The sequence below is a fragment of the Canis aureus genome, chromosome 19 (assembly GCF_053574225.1).
Source record: "Canis aureus isolate CA01 chromosome 19, VMU_Caureus_v.1.0, whole genome shotgun sequence".
NCBI lineage: Eukaryota > Metazoa > Chordata > Mammalia > Carnivora > Canidae > Canis > Canis aureus.
In genome coordinates this window covers 27,823,063-27,841,765 of record NC_135629.1, presented here as the reverse complement: position 1 = coordinate 27,841,765, position 18,703 = coordinate 27,823,063, and the positions used below count along the sequence as shown (strand labels likewise).

The 18,703-nt window shown below is 44.2% G+C and overlaps 1 protein-coding gene across 5 annotated transcripts in view; it reads right to left on the bottom strand.

Moving 5' to 3' along the window:
- The window catches only part of ADAMTS9 (ADAM metallopeptidase with thrombospondin type 1 motif 9), a 397,174-nt gene that overhangs the window by 234,905 nt on the left and 143,566 nt on the right, over positions 1-18,703 (bottom strand). For 4 of the 5 annotated variants that reach the window (XM_077858175.1, XM_077858178.1, XM_077858177.1 and 1 more), the window contains 3 exons: positions 15,380-15,484; positions 6,362-6,456; positions 2,923-4,447 (listed from right to left, as the gene is read on the bottom strand). In XM_077858175.1, coding sequence (XP_077714301.1) covers positions 6,367-6,456; positions 15,380-15,484 — 195 coding nt within the window. In that variant the 3' untranslated portion in view covers positions 2,923-4,447; positions 6,362-6,366. Of the gene's footprint in view, positions 1-2,922; positions 4,448-6,361; positions 6,457-15,379; positions 15,485-18,703 lie in introns of those variants that run through there. The other variant, XR_013357704.1, reaches the window with a different exon arrangement.

Here is an 18,703-nt window from a genome sequence, read left to right as displayed (position 1 = left end):
AAATTAAAAAAAATTTAAACGGGAGTCTTCATGGAAAAAACAAAATTTATGGTCTGAGTGATTTTTAATTTTGAGGTACGTATCTGGGGAAGGTAGTAAAATCTTTGCAGGGCTTAGGGGCTCTGAAAGTCTTGTGCACCTCTTGCAGAATCACCTCTCAAATAAGCAGACAACATTGTAGGCTCAACAGTGCAATGACCTGGACTGGGGACCACACACCAGAGCAGGGCCTCTCCCGCCATCTGTTGGTGACAGGTGGAATTTCCCGCATCCACAGTGGTGGCAAGCTTTTATGGGGACCCTGCAGCTTTGTGTGTAGCTGCAGAAGTTTATAAAGAAGGAATTTCTGGCCATTTTATTTAAAACAGCAACACAAGCACCCCAGGACACAGGGAACTCTCTTTTCTTCTTCCCCTTTTATTTCTCCCTCTGGTACTTACCATCCCACAAACTAGGTTTCCCTTGCTATTTATTACTTTTGTATCAGAAGAGAAAGAAAAAAATGGACACACGAAGGCCCAGAGAAGAGCATGTGTGAAAGCTCTGGCTTTGGGAGCTCTTGATGCTGAGGGAATGATATGATGGGTCACGATGGTATCTGGTGGCCATTGTGGAAAACAGGGTCAGATGTACTACTGGGAAACCATTGAGGAGTGGTTTAGTTGTGTCTTTGCTTATTTTCTTGTCCATCTGTCACCACTAAAAGGTAAGCTCCAAAGGACACAGATTTTTACAGGTTTTGTCCCATGCTGGTGGCAGAAGCTGCTCATTTGCCCATCAGCCATCGTTCCCTTCATCCTTTTAGTAACAGAATCCTCACTTCCCCGTAGCATTTGTTGGGTGTGTGGATGCGTGCTGGAGAGCATTTCCCAGCCTCTCTTGCAGCTAGATGAGGCCAGGCATCAAAGCAATTGCCAATAAGTGGGGAATAAAAATCATTCTTTAACTTCCAGGTCTTGCCTTATGACCTCAAGACGATTGTCTTCTTGCAGGCTAAACACAGCCATGATGAAGATGAGCCATTTTAGGCCACTATCTTTGAGAACGGCTAAGCCACAAAACAGAAGGAGCGCAAGTTCTCTGATAGAGCCCGAATAGAATCACCAGTGAGATCTGACTTCTGCATGGTGCGGAGAGAGAAATAAATATCCATGCTATTTTAGGATCTCATCCTTATAGCCTCTGTTACAAACGGAACCGTGCCTCTCCAAAATTCATATATTGAAGCCCTAACCCCTCATGTGGCTGTGTTTGGAGATATGACCTATAAGCGGGTAATTAAAGTCAAGTGAAGTCATAAGGGTGGGGCCCTAACCAACAGGACTGGTGGCCTCATAAGGAGAAACAGAGACACCAGAGATCTTGATCTCTCTTGTTCTCTCTCGCTCTGTTTCTCTCTCAGTGCTCACACCAAGGGAAGGCCAAGTGAAGACACAGTGAGAAGGCACATGTCTATGAGCCTTACCACCAACTTAGGCAGTACCTTGACGGATTCTCCAGAATTGTGAGAATAAATTTCTATGGTATAACCCACCCACTCTGTGGGATTTTGTTATGGCAGCCCACATGGACCTCTACAGCCGCCAGCCTGTACCCTCATGCCTAGAACACGCCCGGAAATTAGTAGATGTGCAACAATATTATTTGGGTAAATAAATGAATGAAAAGAATAGAAAGACAATATTTAATTTGCATAGTGCTATAAAAATGTAAAAGATGAACCGACTCTATTCATTCAGCCATCTAAGCATTCATCTTCGTATCACCCTGGCTGTATTTGCAAGGAAACCTGGCCGCCGAACCCTGACCAGCGCCTTCTCTCCCACAGTCCGCCCCCAATCTATCCATTGTCAGCTCCTGTTAATTTTACCACCTCCATCACTCTATAATTTTCTACCATTACAACGGTCCCAACTCCATCCTGGGTCCTATTATCCCTTGTTTACTTTGTGATAATTGCTTCCAAACCACTCCCTCTCACCTCCCGTACTTGAACCTGTCACAGAGACTTCTAGTTGCCTCTTGCAAACTCACTTTGCCTTCTTTCATGGAAAGAGATCCTTCATTTTATTCAGTTTGGCAATTCTCTCTGAACCAACCCGGCTTCCCTCTTGTTCCTGCAGGCCAGGTGTCACGTGACTAAATTCTGGCCGAGGAGCTACAAGTAGAATTTGTTAAGTGAGGTTTCCAGGTTTTATTTTTTTAAAAAAGATTTTATTTATTTATTCATGAGAGACAGAGAGAGAGAGAGAGAGAGAGGGGGGCAGAGACACAGGCAGAGGGAGAAGCAGGCTCCATGCAGGGAGCCCAACATGGTACTCGATCCCAGGACTCCAGGATCACACCCTGGGCCGAAGGTGATGCTAAACCGCTGAGCCACCCGGGCTGCCCTGGAAAACCTTTTTAAAAGAAAGATAGAGAGCTGGGACCAGGCCACATTTTGCCCTTTTCCTCCACTTTTTCCTTCTTGTTGTCTGAAACTTGGGAGTGACTGCTGGAGCCCTCGCAGCCATATTGAACTATGGAGGATTGAGGAGAGGAGATAGAGCAAGAAACTCTGCCCCTGATGATTTTGTAGAGCTGCCATGCCATTAAGTCCATAGAGTAGAAACTCCTGCCATATAAAATGAACAAATTAAGCCCCCAAACCCACTTTAAGCCTCCTGTTTTATTTGTTCATTTGTTCCCCATCACACAGAAAAGAGAGGAATGTCTCTTTTAGAATCACGTCAACTGATTTGAATGATGCAAAAGCAGATCTTGGTGACAGTCCCCATCCCTTATTTATCTCTGGAGTGGCAACTGTAATTGATGGGATTAAGAAAATATGCCTTTCTTCTCAATACGGCAATCCTAAAAAATTAGAAATATTTTCATTCCTACTTAAATCAAGAGTCCAGAAACTATGTAAAATACAAATGGTTGGATGTGGTCATGGTATTTATTCATAGTATATTTTCACAATGTATTAATAAAGGAGAATAACACTTATTCATACACTGAGTATAACTTCTTCTGGAGCCCTCTGGAGTTTGTTTGGGGTTGGAGATTACTGCCAGGTTTTTTCTAATCTCCCTGGGTTGTGGAAGCAGGTAGGATTTCTCAAATTGAGTGCCTGCCATGGGTCATTGGCAATGACTTCCCTTCAATCAGGTTAGAAGGGCAGAAAGACACCGACTTCAACTTCCATTTTGGAAATAAGTAACAAGCAGTGGATTAACGGAAGATCAGAAAGACTCAGGCATCTTGTATTCCACAGTTTATGTCTTCTCACAAATGCTAATTACGGTAGCAGCCATGAACACTGGCAAGGTCTTAGGCTCATGTCCTGAAGAGAAGTCAAGTCACCAGCCAATGTATTTTAGCAAAAGGCAATCCTGATGACTAAGAACCGGTCCTGAACTTCTCCAGGTGTGCTGGGGGTGCGGAAGGTCACTCCATTTTGAGCATCCTCTGTCTTGCAACTGATAAACTTGGACACCACTTTAGAACATCTTGGCAAAGCGTTGAGAGGATCTCACTTTCTCAGTATCTCTCTATAATGAAGCTGCTTTGGAGTTTCCTCCATTTAACTTCAGAGAGATCAAGGCACCATGAACTGAAGCAAAGTATGAATAACAACAACAAAAAGAAGAGCAGAGTCCAACTCTCTTCCAAAACAGGCATGTCCAAAAATAAGGATAAACAGCTGGTCTATTTTTCCAAGTGATTCTGTCCATTGCAAATTGTCCTTCCATTCCTCCCTTTCATTAAAAATGTTTACATTTCTGAGTCTGATGATCATTTAAATATATACAATATACAGCACCAAGGCAGCAATTTTTTTTCCCAGAGATCACATGAAACTGAATAGATAGTTAACATAACTAATAGCTGGTACAATCTGTGACATCACTACGTTACTTATTGGCTGATACTTTCCTAGAATTGCCAAAACACACTTACACGACTCTTGTAGCACCTTGATGGCAGCTAGGTTGTTTTAAAAAAAAACAAATTACAATTTTTAAACAGTAGCAATAAAATATTTACAGATAGAAAGTAAACAATAGTGTACCGTGATAATGAAGGATCACTTTTGTCATAGTACTACATATAATGTAGAGTACGTAAAATGCAGTGATCTGACTGCAAGGGACAAAATAATGCAAAAGGCAGTCATAATAGAATCATTTTACGTACAAAAATATTACATTACAATAAATAATTTCAAACATAAATATTAAACTTTACATCATTAGGATATTCCACATATATATACAAACACGTATATATATGTGTATATGTATACGTGTTTGTATATATATGTATATATGTGCATATGTACACACACACACTCATACAAGTCCTCATACACACACACACACACACACACACACAAATTTAAGGTGGAGGTATTGCTTTACTATCCTTCATCCATCCTATAATGGCTTCCTCTTCAGAGCACCTGAAAATAAAGAAATCAAACAAGAAATGTAAACTGTCTGTCTCAAATTCCATACATAAGTCAAGACTAGGTAACCCACATATTTTTACATGTAGAATTTTTAAAAGGACACTTACTATTTTCTCTAGATTTTAAAAGCGATGTATGTTTGCTATAAGAAACATGGACATATCAGGGGAGTATAAAAAGAATAAAATAAAAATCTACTAGCCTGAAATCTCTCACATGAGATAATGCTCTTCAAATAATGGCACATTTCCTTCTAGTTTTCTTCTAGGCATACATGTAAATATTATGTATATATACTCACTCAAATTTTACTACACATAAACACATATAAAACTATTTTGCTCGATATAAAATATGTAAAATACATATAAAATGGGGATCTCTAGCAAATACCTGCTGCCTTTGCCTGCCTCCATTCCATTTCCTCTTTTCTGGTAACAAACTCCTTCTTTCTCTTCTAAATGAAACTGTCAATCACCTAACTCCAAGCGGGTACATGATCTCAGTCTCCTGGACATTGTGATTGGTTCAGAAGTGCCCATGTGACCAAAGAGAGCGTGAGTTCTAGTGCAGAATGGATGCTGGAGGTGAGCGTTTATCTGGGGTCGTGAGCTGCAAAGATGATGTAAGCCTAGAGCTGCCATGGAGCATGGAGGGGGAAGATGGTCTGCCTGAGAATGAAGGAAGCCTTGATAACTGATGGGAGAACAAAAGGGTCTTGACGAGTCCCTTTGAGCCTCTGGATCTACCTATGTCTGAAGCTAGCACACTGGTGGGATTTCTCAGTTTTTTAAGGCAGTACATTTTCTTTTCTTTTTTTTTTTTCCTGTTGCCTCTTGTAATGGAAACAATCGTAACTTAAGATCATAATTTTGAATATGGATGTTTGATTAAACAGCGAAATACTAATATGTAAATGTCAAGTAGGTACTCTTATGTCAGGATCTTGAAGAGCCCCACAAAAGAATGGGCTGCTGAACGTTTGAAGTGGTAGCAGGGGTAGCATGGGTTGGCTGAACTCATCCATCCTATCTGAGGGCACTGGGACAAGCGAGTGACCAATTCAGCCTGCTGCCCAGCAGAGGGAGCACTTGCCAGCATAATGTAGTTAGACCAGGCTCTGTCAAACCTTAACACGCAGGACTCTCTTGTGGATTTGTTCAAATACAGATTCTGATTTTGTACGTCTCGGGTAGGGCCTGAGATTTTGCATCCCAAAAGGTGCCCAGAGGATACTGATCATGGTAACCTTTGGATGACACCGTGAGTCACAAGTATGTGGAACAGGGCATTAATGGAAAGCTGGCTTTGGGGTAGGGCACTGATGGGTCCTGCCAAAGGCATCTACCGTGACCTTAAGCAAAGCTACTTAACCATGTGAGCCTCAGCTTCTATCTGTAAAATGAGGATAACAGCCCCATCTTGTGGCTTTATTGCGTGGATTCAATGAAATAATGCCACAAAGTGCTCAGCATGGTGCCTGACACATAGTCAGAGCTCACTGAAGGTCATTAATGTTACTGTTGCAATGCTCTCGGGCAGTATCTCGAAAGTGAATCCATAAGTCACTTGAATCAGAATTCCCTGTATCAGAAATACAGATTGTTAGATGTGTCAGAGACCTAAGGACCTCTAGAGATGGGGTCCAGGGAGTATCTCTAATAACTACTGTAGAGGAACCTGATGTAGAAAGCTCAGGGACCTCACATCCAAGGGTGGAGAAGAGAGGACCTCAATCACGTGATGGCAGATGAGCAGGAGAGAAAAATAGTAGTGAGTCACTTTCAAGAGGCTTCATACTCAACTTTCTGGGGGCAACTGACCTGCCTACATATGCTACTCAGTAGTGTACAGAAAGAACAGCAAAGAGAGAGAAAAAGAGAGAGAAATGTGGGACTTACTTACCTTAACTATAAAATTCGAACCTCCAGGCCAGTGCCAGAGGACGGAGTACATTTTCCACAGTAACCACCACATTTTCCTATGACCCGGGTACCGTCCTGCAAGAAAATGCATTGCTCTTAGACTATCCACTTGCCTAGTGTTTCCAGGGCTGACACTGGCTTTGGAGAAATCTTTCTTGCATGCACAGGAGGTAGGCCTTCTGGACAGAAGCAGAGCCCAACATCCTCACGTGTTTTTAAAACAGGGTCTGACAAACAACGGTCTGTGGGCCCAATTCAGTCTGCCACCTGTTTCTTTCTGGCCCATAAATCAAGAACAATGTTTACATTTTTAAATGGTTGAGAAGAAGCAAACCAAGAATAATATTTCCTGACATGTGAAAATTATATGAAATTCAAATTTCGGTAGCCATAATAAAGTTTTCTTGGAACACGGCCACGTTCATTCATTCATTTAATGTCTACGCCTGCTTTCAGGCTCCAACAGCAGGATGAGTAGTGGTGACAGCTCTCATTGCTTTACACTGCTAGTCAGCACACTGCAAATCACGGTGACACAGTTGTAACTTGGCAGTATTTTGAATGCTGTGCGTATTGCCATATCATAACATTTTGTTTTATTTTATTTTATTTTTTATTACCAGTGTATACCATCATGTCACAACAAGAAAACAAAAGTGACTTTGAATGTTGCTCTTTTAAGGTACCTTGGCATGTGAACTATTCTGTTATCAAATTTAGATGACAAAGCACTGTGTTTCTTTTGCAATGACACCACAGCTACACTAGAAGAACACAACATATGCCAATGCTACTAACCTCAGCCTCAGCACACATTCCCAATTCACAAGGAAAGCAATGGTCATAAATTCAGAAAATTTAAAATTGAAGATCTCTCCATAGTGTAATTTCTTCCTAACAATAAAACTAAAACCAAGTGAAAATAAACAATGAAACTGACTACGTTTCCAAGTGGCTAATATGTTAGTTAGCCAAGCAGGAAAACAGTTTACCCCATGGTGACTTAATCACATCTTGTTTTATCATAACAGCCGAGCAAACGTGTCCAGAAAAAATAAATTGTTTAAGACTATTATCCTTTTGGTAGGAATAGTTTGCTTGAGAAGTTAATGACATTGAAAGCAACATCAATAGTCAATGAAAACACAAAGCAAATACTCTTGGGTGGGTTTTTTTTTTTTTTTTTTTTTTTTACTCTTGATGAGTTGATAGATGGGCATTATCAATATTACTCAGTCATTTATTTAAGGAGGTGATGTGGAGTCTGAAGTGAGTAAAGAATTAGCTTCTGTGAATAGTCTGTTGCAGAATAAGTTTAGGCAAGAAGATTTCAGAGAGGCTGAGAAAACTAGCACAGGATAACGGAAGTGGAATCTACCAAGATGTGTTGACAACTGACAGTGGTAAAAAATACGTAGAAGCAGAGAAAGCTTTAGTTGGCCAAATTTACAAAGCTCATAAAAATGTAAGATGTTTGAAGCCTGTCATTATTCATTGTATTATCCATCAGTAGGCACCCTGATGGTGTTACAAAACATCTATCAGGTGTTACAGAACCAGTAATATCAACGGGAACATCTTTTGCTATCGTAAACTTATCCATCATTGGTTTTATAAACTTTTTTTTAATCAGATATAGAAGCTGAATACCCTGACTCATGCTACCATCCAGCAGTTTGATACCTTAGCATAAAGTTTCACTGTGAACTTTTGAGCTCAGGGCTGGGATTAAAATTTTTCTGAATGAGAACTGCTCTCAGTCACTGTAACTGGACACTCACTGGCTTTGGACATTAGCTTTTGCTATGTATTTGACAATATTTCTTAGAGAATTGATCTTAAATTTCAAGGCAAGACTTCTACATACAGGGATCCCTGGGTGGCGCAGCGGTTTAGCGCCTGCCTTTGGCCCAGGGCGCGATCCTGGAGACCCGGGATCGAGTCCCACGTCGGGCTCCTGGTGCATGGAGCCTGCTTCTCCTTCTGCCTGTGTCTCTGCCTCTCTCTCTCTCTCTCTCTGTGTGTGTGTGACTATCATAAATAAATAAAAAATTTAGAAAAAAAAAGACTTCTACATACAGGCACAACTTATACTGTGGTAATGTTATTTTAATGTCAATTAACATTGTTCCAATCATAAGTAATGTGAAGTTGCTTTATGTACTTTCCATTCTATTGAAAGTTAAAACAAGCTACATCTCATGCCACATAAATTTTTGGTGGATATATTTTCTGAGCCTGAGCTGCTGATCCAGCAGCATCTTTTAGACTTTGATGTAAGTGCAAATAAAATACCATACTTCAAAATCCATTTAACAAGGCAGTCAGGGAGCTGCCGTCTTGCCTTCAATAGCAATTCCTTAATCTGCAATGTAATGACATGCTAAAGGATGGATATCAAGAGAAAACTCTAACAGAATACTAGAAATGCTTGCCAAGGCATGAATATTCTCAATTAAAATTATATGGTTATGGCCTACTCAGTGTTTATGTAAAAAATATTTATAAAGATGAAATACAGAAAATCTCATCTCTGATCAGCCTTAATAAACACTTATAACCAATTTTTATAATAGAGAATTAAGCAAAATATTCAGCTAATTAAGTAAAATATTATCCCCCCCACTAGTCTATTCTTCTCATTGGTAAGAATGTATGACCAAAAAATTGAACTCAATTATTATTTTTAAAATTGAATCAATAAAAATTTTGTGCAAATTTCTTTCTACTTTTGTCATATAAATACATATATAATATTATTGATTTTGCCTCCTGGTGGCAAAGTTTAAAATGTTTAGAAATCGGGCAGCCCCAGGTGGCTCAGTGGTTTAGCGCCGCCTTCAGCCCAGGGCGTGATCTTGGAGACCCAGGATCGAGTCCCACATCAGGCTCCCTGCATGGAGCCTACTCCTCCCTCTACCTGTGTCTCTGCCTCTCTCTTTCTGCATGTGTGTGTCATAAATAAATAAAATCTTTAAAAAAAATAAAATAAAATGTTTAGAAATCAATATAAATTATTTGTTTTTTTTTTACAGAAGAAGTTTGCTGGCCCCCAGTCTATCCCTTCTGCCTCTCCAGATTCATCTTGTGGTTGTCTAGATACCATCCTTTCCCTCTACCCCACCCCCTGTCTGCAGTTCTTTCAGTTGTTCTTCCAACATGCCCCTTGTAACACAGGGCCTTTGCACCATGTCCCTCTCCCCTCTGTGTGCACTGGACCACCCTATCTTTTGACTATTCAATTCTTCAGAACCCAGCCCAGGGCCCACTTCCTCTCAGATACCTTTTTCTCCAGTTACCTGCCGCATAGCATCCTATAAAACTGAGTAATTATTTCTTTATATCTATTTTCCTGCCACAATGTAATCCCCATAATAGTAAAGCCAATGTCTTTTTCAGTTCCAAGGTCCCTAGAACCCAAGTGTATGGCTCAAAGTGATACTAAATACACATTACACATCTGTTAAATAAATGAATGAATGAGTGAATGAGTGAGTGAATGAGAGGCTGAAGCTGATGTACGTTCTTCTTTTTGACCTGCGATTCAAATTGCTTGGCTCTTTCCCCTAACACTTGACCATGCTGCAAAGAACTGTTTCCCGAACTGTGACATTGTGTTGCACTGTGTAAATTTACCATGTCACATTAGCCACCCTCCACCCCTCTATTCCTGCACAACGTTTGGCATTTTTGATGTTTCACATTTTCCATGATTGGGAAAAACACTGTGATGAAGCCTATTTGTGCCTGCATTTCAGGATATCTTTGGGCTACATTCTCAGAACTGGGTCAAAGGCATGAAGATTTGCTTTCTGTGGCCAAACTACGAAAGTTTCTTGCAAATAATGGATCATCTCATTTAAAAAGAAAAAAAAAAGTGTTGCCAATTTAACAAGTTAAGAGAACAAGATAGTTTCTCTTTGAAAAATTTGCTTCCTTTGATTATTAATGATATTGAGTTGGAAGAGTGATTTCCAAGAGCCTAATTGGTCCTGCATTTATGGGCTCATATTAATTCTGAAGCCAGTCTGACACCACCAACTGGATCTGATGCCAGACCAGCCTTCTAGCTGTTAGGAACTTTCTCCCCAGGCTGAAGCCCTGGTCTGCAGGCCTTGAGAATGTTGACGTGCTGGAATGTCTTCTGTTGCATCCAAACTCATGCTTTATCCACGCTCTCTCCTGACCCAGCCGTGGAGAGAACCCGGGGTCAGACTGCCTGCGGTTCATACCACATTTTCAAATAACCTAAGCCTCAATCTCCTGGTGCGTCTGTAAAATGGGGATGATATTTGTCTCCTCTCAGAGGAATGCTGTAAATGCAAGAGTGTATGTAAATTGCTTAGCAGACTAGTTGGCCTAATGTACATGCTCAAAAAAATATTAGCTATTATTATCATAAAAGTCATTTTTATGCGTGGATCTTCATCATAGCCTGTTCTCAAGGAGATGAGGGAAAGTCTGGGTAATTATAAAGTTGCTGATAATGGCTTTGCAATGTTCATGCTATTTCACTAATTGGGACGCTGTTAATTTGATTTAGATAAAGTCGGAGCTAAAACTTATCATTTTTACTACAGAGTATAAAGAAAAAAACATACTAAGAAAATGATTAGCATAAACATGATTGTCATGGAAACAGTGCCTACTTTAGAGAAAAAGGTATATTTTCTGGTATCTTAGGAGGACTCACTAGCATACAGTGAAACACTAATTATAAATCATTTTTATTTCTTCATTAGAGCAAGCTCTCTGAAAATCTCCTTCAAATGAATATTCTGTTAGCTTAGTTTGAGCTATTACATATAATTAAAATGAGTGACTCTGCTCCATTATGAATAGTTTATATTTCACACTCTTCACTATTTTTTTCTGGTTCTCTCCGTTAATATGACCAAGGGAGGTAGGATCATGTGATTTAGAAAAGTTAGCAAATCTTTCATTGAAGTCTTTATTTACATCTCATATCCTGGGCACATCTGGGGGTGAGGGTGCATGGAATGTCATTGGCAGAGGAGCTCGGTATTTCAACGTTTTCTCTCTGATCTCAAGTCTGGGCCATGGTCCCCTTTCCATCTGTCTGTCACTCACAAGCAGAGTAGGAACTCATGATTTCCTGAGCACAGCAGGTGAAGCTAAAGCATCCCTGGGCCATGGGGGTGTCCCACCTGCCTCATTCCCAGGTGGAGTGGGGGGGTCACAGGGACAGAATCTACATGGTGCTTTGGGCGCCAGCCAGATCCAGACTCAGCCTTGGCTCAGGCCATAGTTCTTGGTCTTTCCACATTTCCATCTCAAGCCAGCCTATTTCCTTCATCCCCTTGGTCAGCTTCTAAAACCTTCCGGCAAGCCTAAGGGCCAGGGAAGGGTGATAACATTAAGAGCTAACACCGGTCCTGTGCCTGGTATCTGCCCAGGGACAAGCAAACAGCTTTTGGCTCCTATTAGGCGCATGCCCTACAAGAACCCAGAGATAAGGGGCACCAGGATCCTCATTTTATGGATGAAGAAACCACACCCCATGCCCCAAGAAGTAAAATAACTTGCTCCAGAGCTGGAAGTGCAGGAGCAGGCAATCCTACTTCAGAGTCTGAGAGCTGAATCTCTGTACTCTGCAGCCAAGGTGAGCTTTCCCTTCAGCACCCAGGGCTGCCCGCGGGTGGCTGGGAACTGAGATTCCTGCACCAAAGCAGCATCACGTGCTTATCCTCCACTGCCCCCCTTCTCAAACTCCCTTTCAAGATTTGATGAGAATGCTGGGAAAATGGGGTTTAATGCATGTAATTTGCGCAATAAGTAGTAGCTATTTCAATTATAAAAGTAATCATTTTTATTAGTGAAAAATGGGAGAAACGTCTTTCCATTACCCACGGGGAGCCACAGTCAACCTGACAATGAGACTTATTTTTACCAGTCTCTTCCTGATGATGAGACAGTGTCCCTGCTCACCAGGTGGTTCTGGTGATGCAATTTTATCCTGGATGACTAAAGTTGCCCCGCAGTTCTGCTTGGGGAATGCATTTTTTGCCAACCAGGTTTGGAGAATTGAGGTTTTCAGTACACCTTTTCCCCTGTAGCTTCCAGCAGAAAAGGGAAGAAAAGTAAGGAATGATGATTTGAGGCTGAATCAAAGCAGGGCCACTTGGAGAGGAGAGGATGATGGCTGGCCAGGGTGTGTGTGCCACGGAGGACCGGGGGCAACACTGTGGTAGGTGATGGTGGGAGCAGGACATTACACAGTCCTGCAAACTGTGTCCCATTACACAGAACACTGGTTAGTTGATGAAATTAAAAGGTACAACTTTGAAAAGAGGGTTCTGGAGTTGGCTTAACAGGTCAGTGGTTCTCAAAATGTGGCCCCAGGTCAGGGGCAATAGCACCACCCAGAAAATTGTTGGAAATGTACATTTTGGGCTCTTCCTGAGGCTGGCTGTGGTTTTCTTTGTTGGTTGGCTTTGGGGGGGGGGGGGATGGACAGAGGGAGAGGGAGAGGGAATCCTAAGGAGACTCTGGACCCACTGCAGAGCTGGAAGTGGGGCTCAATCTCACCACCCTGAGATCAGGAGCTCAGGAGCTGAGCTGAAATCGAATCGGATGCTCCAGTCGGATGCTTAACTGACTGAGCCACCCAGGTGCCCTGAGGCTGGTTGTGCCCTGCAGATGACGAGCCCTGCAGGTGATGCTGACACACACTCTGGTTTGAGACCCGCTGATTTAGGGGAACACTGGTTTGAGTAAACACTGGCTTCCTTCTTGTACGCTTTATTCCAACCTTCAATACACTAATGCCTACTGCGCCTCTTCAAGAAGGAAACAAAATATACCATTTTTTTTTTTTGCCAAATGTCTTTGGCCAGGAAGGCCCATTTTCATGGAGCATCCTCAGGGGATGCTGCTCTGAGAACCACACAGCAGGTGAGGCAGACAGAGCAGCATTTGTCAGGGCTGCCAAGAGCTACAGACGGCTCTGACCTGGCTCCCTGGGATTCATAAGGAGTGCTCGACAGACCCTGGAGATTAATTTTAAGCTCAGGCTCTCTGAGCTGTCATGTAACACCGAGATTTAAAAAAAAAAGAAAAATGCTGGCAGGCAATTGTCAAACCAACTCCCTCCAGCAAAGGCTAACCTCTCAAAACCTTGGGAAACCGGCAACGGATCTTTATGGAGTAGTGACCATTCTCTCCAGAAGGTGGCACTCCCTGCTGTAATAATTTTTAGTTTTTGGACAAAAAATCTCAAAGTTGGTGTGGGCTAACAGGACTGAAACTTCTGTTCCATGGTTTACCTAGACGTTTTCCTACAGAATCATGTTTCATGTCTGACCATTTTGGACAGTTAATTTTTTTTTTTTTTTGTTCCTCTGAGCCACTGAACCCTAAGATGTGGATGCTGATGGGTAGTGGCAGAGAAGAACATTCTAATTTGGGATCATTTTCTAAAACACATGTGCTGTCAGCTATCTTTATTCCTTTCAGTGCAAAGGAAAACATTTAATGATTTACGAGCAATCGATACGGCCGTTTAGTGAATCAGATTTGAGGTGGTTGATTGGCTTAGAGAAAAAAGGGAGTATGATCGTTTTTATTCATAGACAAATTTAACCCTGGCAGCTTAAACAAAAGGGGGGGGGGCGCTCGGGAAGCTCTGAGATTTCCCTAGGGAAGTCACAATTGGATGTTTCTTCCTTGGCGGGGGGGGGGGGGGGGGGGGGGGGGGGGGGGCAGCTTGACTTGCTTCTATTACGATTTTGATAAGGTTTAGCACATAAAAATACAGGACACCGAGTTACATATGAATTTCAAATAAATAATTTTTTGGAGTAAATATGTCCCATGCAATGTTTAAGACAAGCTCATAGTAAAAAACAAAATCATTGCTTTTTCATTTCAGATTCCAACTTAACTGGGCATCCTGTGTTTGACCTGGAAACCCTATTTTGCAATAATAGCTGCTTCCCCAGGGCTCGGCTTCTTTTTCCTTCTCTCCCCCACATTTCTGAGGAGACCCCGGGGTAGGAGTCACGGCTGAAGCAGGACTTGGGACCATAGGCCATACCCATTCATTTCTCATTTGTCCACAGGTCAGGTTTCTGCCCCAGGTGCTCAGAAAGAAGTTCTGAGGGAAGGCTGCTAACAGGCAGCAGTTTCTGGGCTGGCTACGAGAGAATTGCCCAGGGAGTTTAAAAATCTGCCCATCTCAGAGGTTTCCCATCCGGTAAACCAGGCTGGGGCCGGGGCACCTGCATTTCACGCTTTTGCAGGTGGTTCTAAGAAACCCTGCGGAGAAACAGTTGCACACACCAGTGCTTCTCAAGCTGTGCTGTGCGGACCATCCACCCCGAGACCCGGCACGGGGGCAGACCCTGGCTGAGCAGCCCTGCGGCCCCCGAACCTGCACCTGCAACGAGCCCCAGGTGATGCTGGGGCTCTGTGAGGACCACGGGTGGAGTGGCAAGATTTCCGAGGTGACACGCTGGTTACTGTGGAAGCCCCCGAGCATTTCTCTGACTCTCCGGAAACATCGCCTGCTAAGTTATCCCTTTCTTCCAGCCTCTCTTGTATTTCAAGTTTTCTTAAAAGCCCCACCACCGAACATCTTTCCCCTGAGGTTCACAAAGGAATCTCACGTTGGCTTAACTGCAAAGCGAGCCACGCACGCTCTCGGCGGCTTCTCCCTGCTTTCAGCTTCCTGGGTGAGCATCATCTAATTACTTGGATGGTTCACAGGTTCACAGGTTCACAGCTCTGGAGGTGGGGGCGGGGGTAGGTGGGGGGGTTAGAACTCACCAGAAGGGAAGCAAGGCTCTCTCGGATACACTCACTTACACATGCTTCGTTTGCCACTTACTTCCTAAATTTTCATCCTGACACTTTGCAAAACTGGTTTGAAGAAGTGGGAAAGCACATTTTCGTTCCTTTAGCACCAGCACAACGGACCAACGTGGAAGGAAGGAAAGAGAAGACAAAACCCATCCGGAGCCCCCCCAGAGAACCTTACCGGGGACTTCTTAATGTCCGAGACGGCGTAATTCCCTTGTGATGTCCACCTGGCAGAGTCAGTCAAAGACAGGCCGGTTCCGTAAAGGTTGATGCTAAAACGACCCTGCAATAAAATGGCCAATGAGAGAGATTTTTTTTTTTTTAGCCCACGTGATGTCCTAAGCAAAGGCCACACAACAAGAGGGACCTTGGAAAGGAGGACATTAATTAATTACGATAGCTACTAATTAATGAGAGTTTTTTGGGGGGGAAGGGAGGGGGGCAGGTCTGGGCCAGGCCCCTGACATGCATCACCTCATGCATCCTCGAAAGAGCACTACGGACGGGGTTCTCTTTACAGATGGGGAAACTGAGGCCCAGCGGAGGTGATTAACTTCTGCAGGATGCAGGGAGAGAGCCCAACGCACATTTTCCTGACTTCAAAGTCCTCGCTCTCAACCGGCGCCATCCTGCCTCCCTAACACAGCAATCCTGACGTTGCTCACAATTATCAGATTCCTTCGGGAACGAAATGCCACAGTGTAATTTTTCTAACAAGGTCTCGCTGCCAAGCTTCCCGGGCTGCGGCCCCCGCCGCGCCGAGCTCTCCGCGCACCAAGCACAGCGGGGCGGGACTTCAAAGGAGAGGCGCGGTCTCCGCAACGGCCAGCAGAGGGCGCGCGCGGCCCGCTCTCCGCGGCCTGCAGGTGCGGTCTCCGCAAGGTGCCAGATCCCAGGCTGCGCGCCGCCGGGGTCCTTCCAACACAGGGGCTCGGGGTGGGGGTGGGGGTGGGCGTGGGGGTCCCGCGTGTATATCTAAGGAGACGCTGCAGCAGAGCAAGAGCTCTTGCTCTCCCCATCCGTCTCTGTCTCTCTCGTCTTCCCCAGCGACTCCACAAAAAGCACCTGAAAGTTGGCAGGTTCTGGATTTCAAATGCTCTGCACCAACCTGCTCCCGGGGAAGGCTTCCTCTCTTCCTCTCTTCCTCTCCCAGCCTGGCTCACACAATCCCGTGCTTTGTCAAAGCAGCCTTTAAATAAACCCAGGAGGAGGAGGAGGAGGAGGAGGAGGAGGAGGGCTTGGGGGTGGGGTGGGGAGGACTCCCAGCCAGCCAGAGCTAAGTCTAAGAATTTGGCTCTTCCAACCCTGGGGATGAAATCCTGGACAGATGTTCTTTTTTTTTTTTTTTTTTTTTAGTCTCTCAGAAACTCAGTTTGTCCTTCTGTAAAATGGCAGATAATAACAGTAGCTGCCTCCGAGTACTGGAGGAAAGGGGAAGTGACATTAGCTCTGCAGCACACGTTTGGCACCTAGGAGAGACTCAGAAATACAGGTAGCGGGTGTTTTGTGTTGGTTGTCGGTCTGCAATAGAAGAGGAAGCTTGGTGAGGGGAGGGCCTTGGTATTGCTTTATTTATATTAACAATGGTTTGTATTAACCATTGTATTAACAATGACCGGGCACTCGATAGATTCTCAATAAATATTCTGCCCTAGCTGGTCCACTGTGACTTTCAGGTGTACGCTGCAGGTGTCCTCTCCGTATTGGGGCTGTTAATATTTACTAAGTAGAGTTTAAAAGCCCCTTTGAAGCCTCAGATTCTACACCTGTAACGTGGGGACAGATAAGATTCCAACTCACAGAAGTGATGCTGGGAAGTGTCTGGTCTAAGTTAGTGGCTCTCAGCAGGGGACGATTTTGCCCTCAGGGGAAATGTGGCAACATCTAGAGATACTTTGGTTGTCAAAACTGGCAGGTGTGTGTATGTGCAGGTGCACGCATGGGTGTGTGCTACTAGCATCTGGTGGGTAGAGACTAGAGATATCACTAAGTATCCTGCAATGCACAGCACAGTCCCCACAACAGACAATGATTCAGCCCAAAACATCATTAGTGCTGAAGTTCAGAAACTCTGGTGTAGAAGATGGATATTTCCTAGAATCCAGACTCTTCTACTTTTAGTGTGACCTCAGGCAAACATGGCTTAACCTGCCTGAGTCCATCTGTAAAATGGGTTAGGAACATCTGACCTGCAACTAGGAGGGAATTAGATAGAAGGCATGATGCACCTAACTCACACCCCGACAGAGTGTAGGTGACATCCTAAAACCATGTTTGGAAATTATTTTATGCCAGTGCGCTACAGACATTAGTGGCTGTTAGGTCAAGTAGCCTCAATAAGTGTCCAAGATAGTGGCTGTGCTGAAGCCCATAGCCTCCTCAGACACAAACCTCTCCGAGCTCTACCATCACCGGTCCCGACGGCCACCTCCTCACCTCACTGTCCTGCCTGCCCTGAGGCGAGCGTCACACTGTTCATAACGTCAGACCACATCACTGCCCAGGATCTCACTCTTCCCCCCACCCCCGCCCAGCTCCATCCTTCTTCCCAGGCAGATGGCCTGTCCCCTCCACACAGCAGAAGAATAGATGGGATCTGCTATGACCTGAAGGTTCTCCGAAAGTCCAGGCCACTGATCTGGCTTCTAGCCCAAGAACGCCCCCAGCTGATCCTGGGGGTCCAGTGTCTGAGCACGCTCCACACGCACATCTAGCTAGACCTGCTCTCTCAGAGCAGGTGATACACCTCATGGGACAGGTCTTCTTCCTCATTCTCTTGCCACCTCTCCCAGCGCAGGGCTCCTACATTTTCTGCCGATAAGGACCTCCTTAAGTTGAGGCCCCCGGAGCAATAAAGACTTACTGTCCTCTTAGCTCCAGGTGGGACATCTTTGCCCCTACACGTCTCATCTTCAGGGGGTAGAGGGCCTGGGAGGGACAGCCACTACCTCCTCTTGCTGACTTAAGAGGGTAAGAGTAATTCAGAGCTTTGCGTACACTCAAGGATCCAGAGAGATCTGCAAAAGATGTGCCTGAGAGAGAGAGAGGTTTTGTTCCTTGGACAGAAGAGAAGGCTGCCGAGTCTTGTCTGCAAGTGGTGTCAGGGAGACGCATCTGCCAGCATTGATTTGCACTCAGACACCCTTGGAATCAAATCCGGCCTCTCCTGAGCACTGGCTGTGTGGGTCTGGGCAAGCTCCCCAACCTCTCTGTGACTCCATTTTCTCACCTGAAAAGGGGGGCATTCTCACAGGTCCGCTGTGGGGATTACATGCTATACTGACTTAGAAATGCTGGGCAAAGTCCACAATCTAGTAAACACTCAATAAATGCGACCAATACCAGCACCAATCACAATAATGCTACATCCCCAGGGATGAATAGAAAAACCATATTCTGGCTGTATTTTCAGGTGAGGGCTCTCGGGGAACCCACTCTTATTGCTAAATAAATCCCCAAAGCAACAGTGTGGACGAGGAGGAAGGAACAGATTGGTAAACAG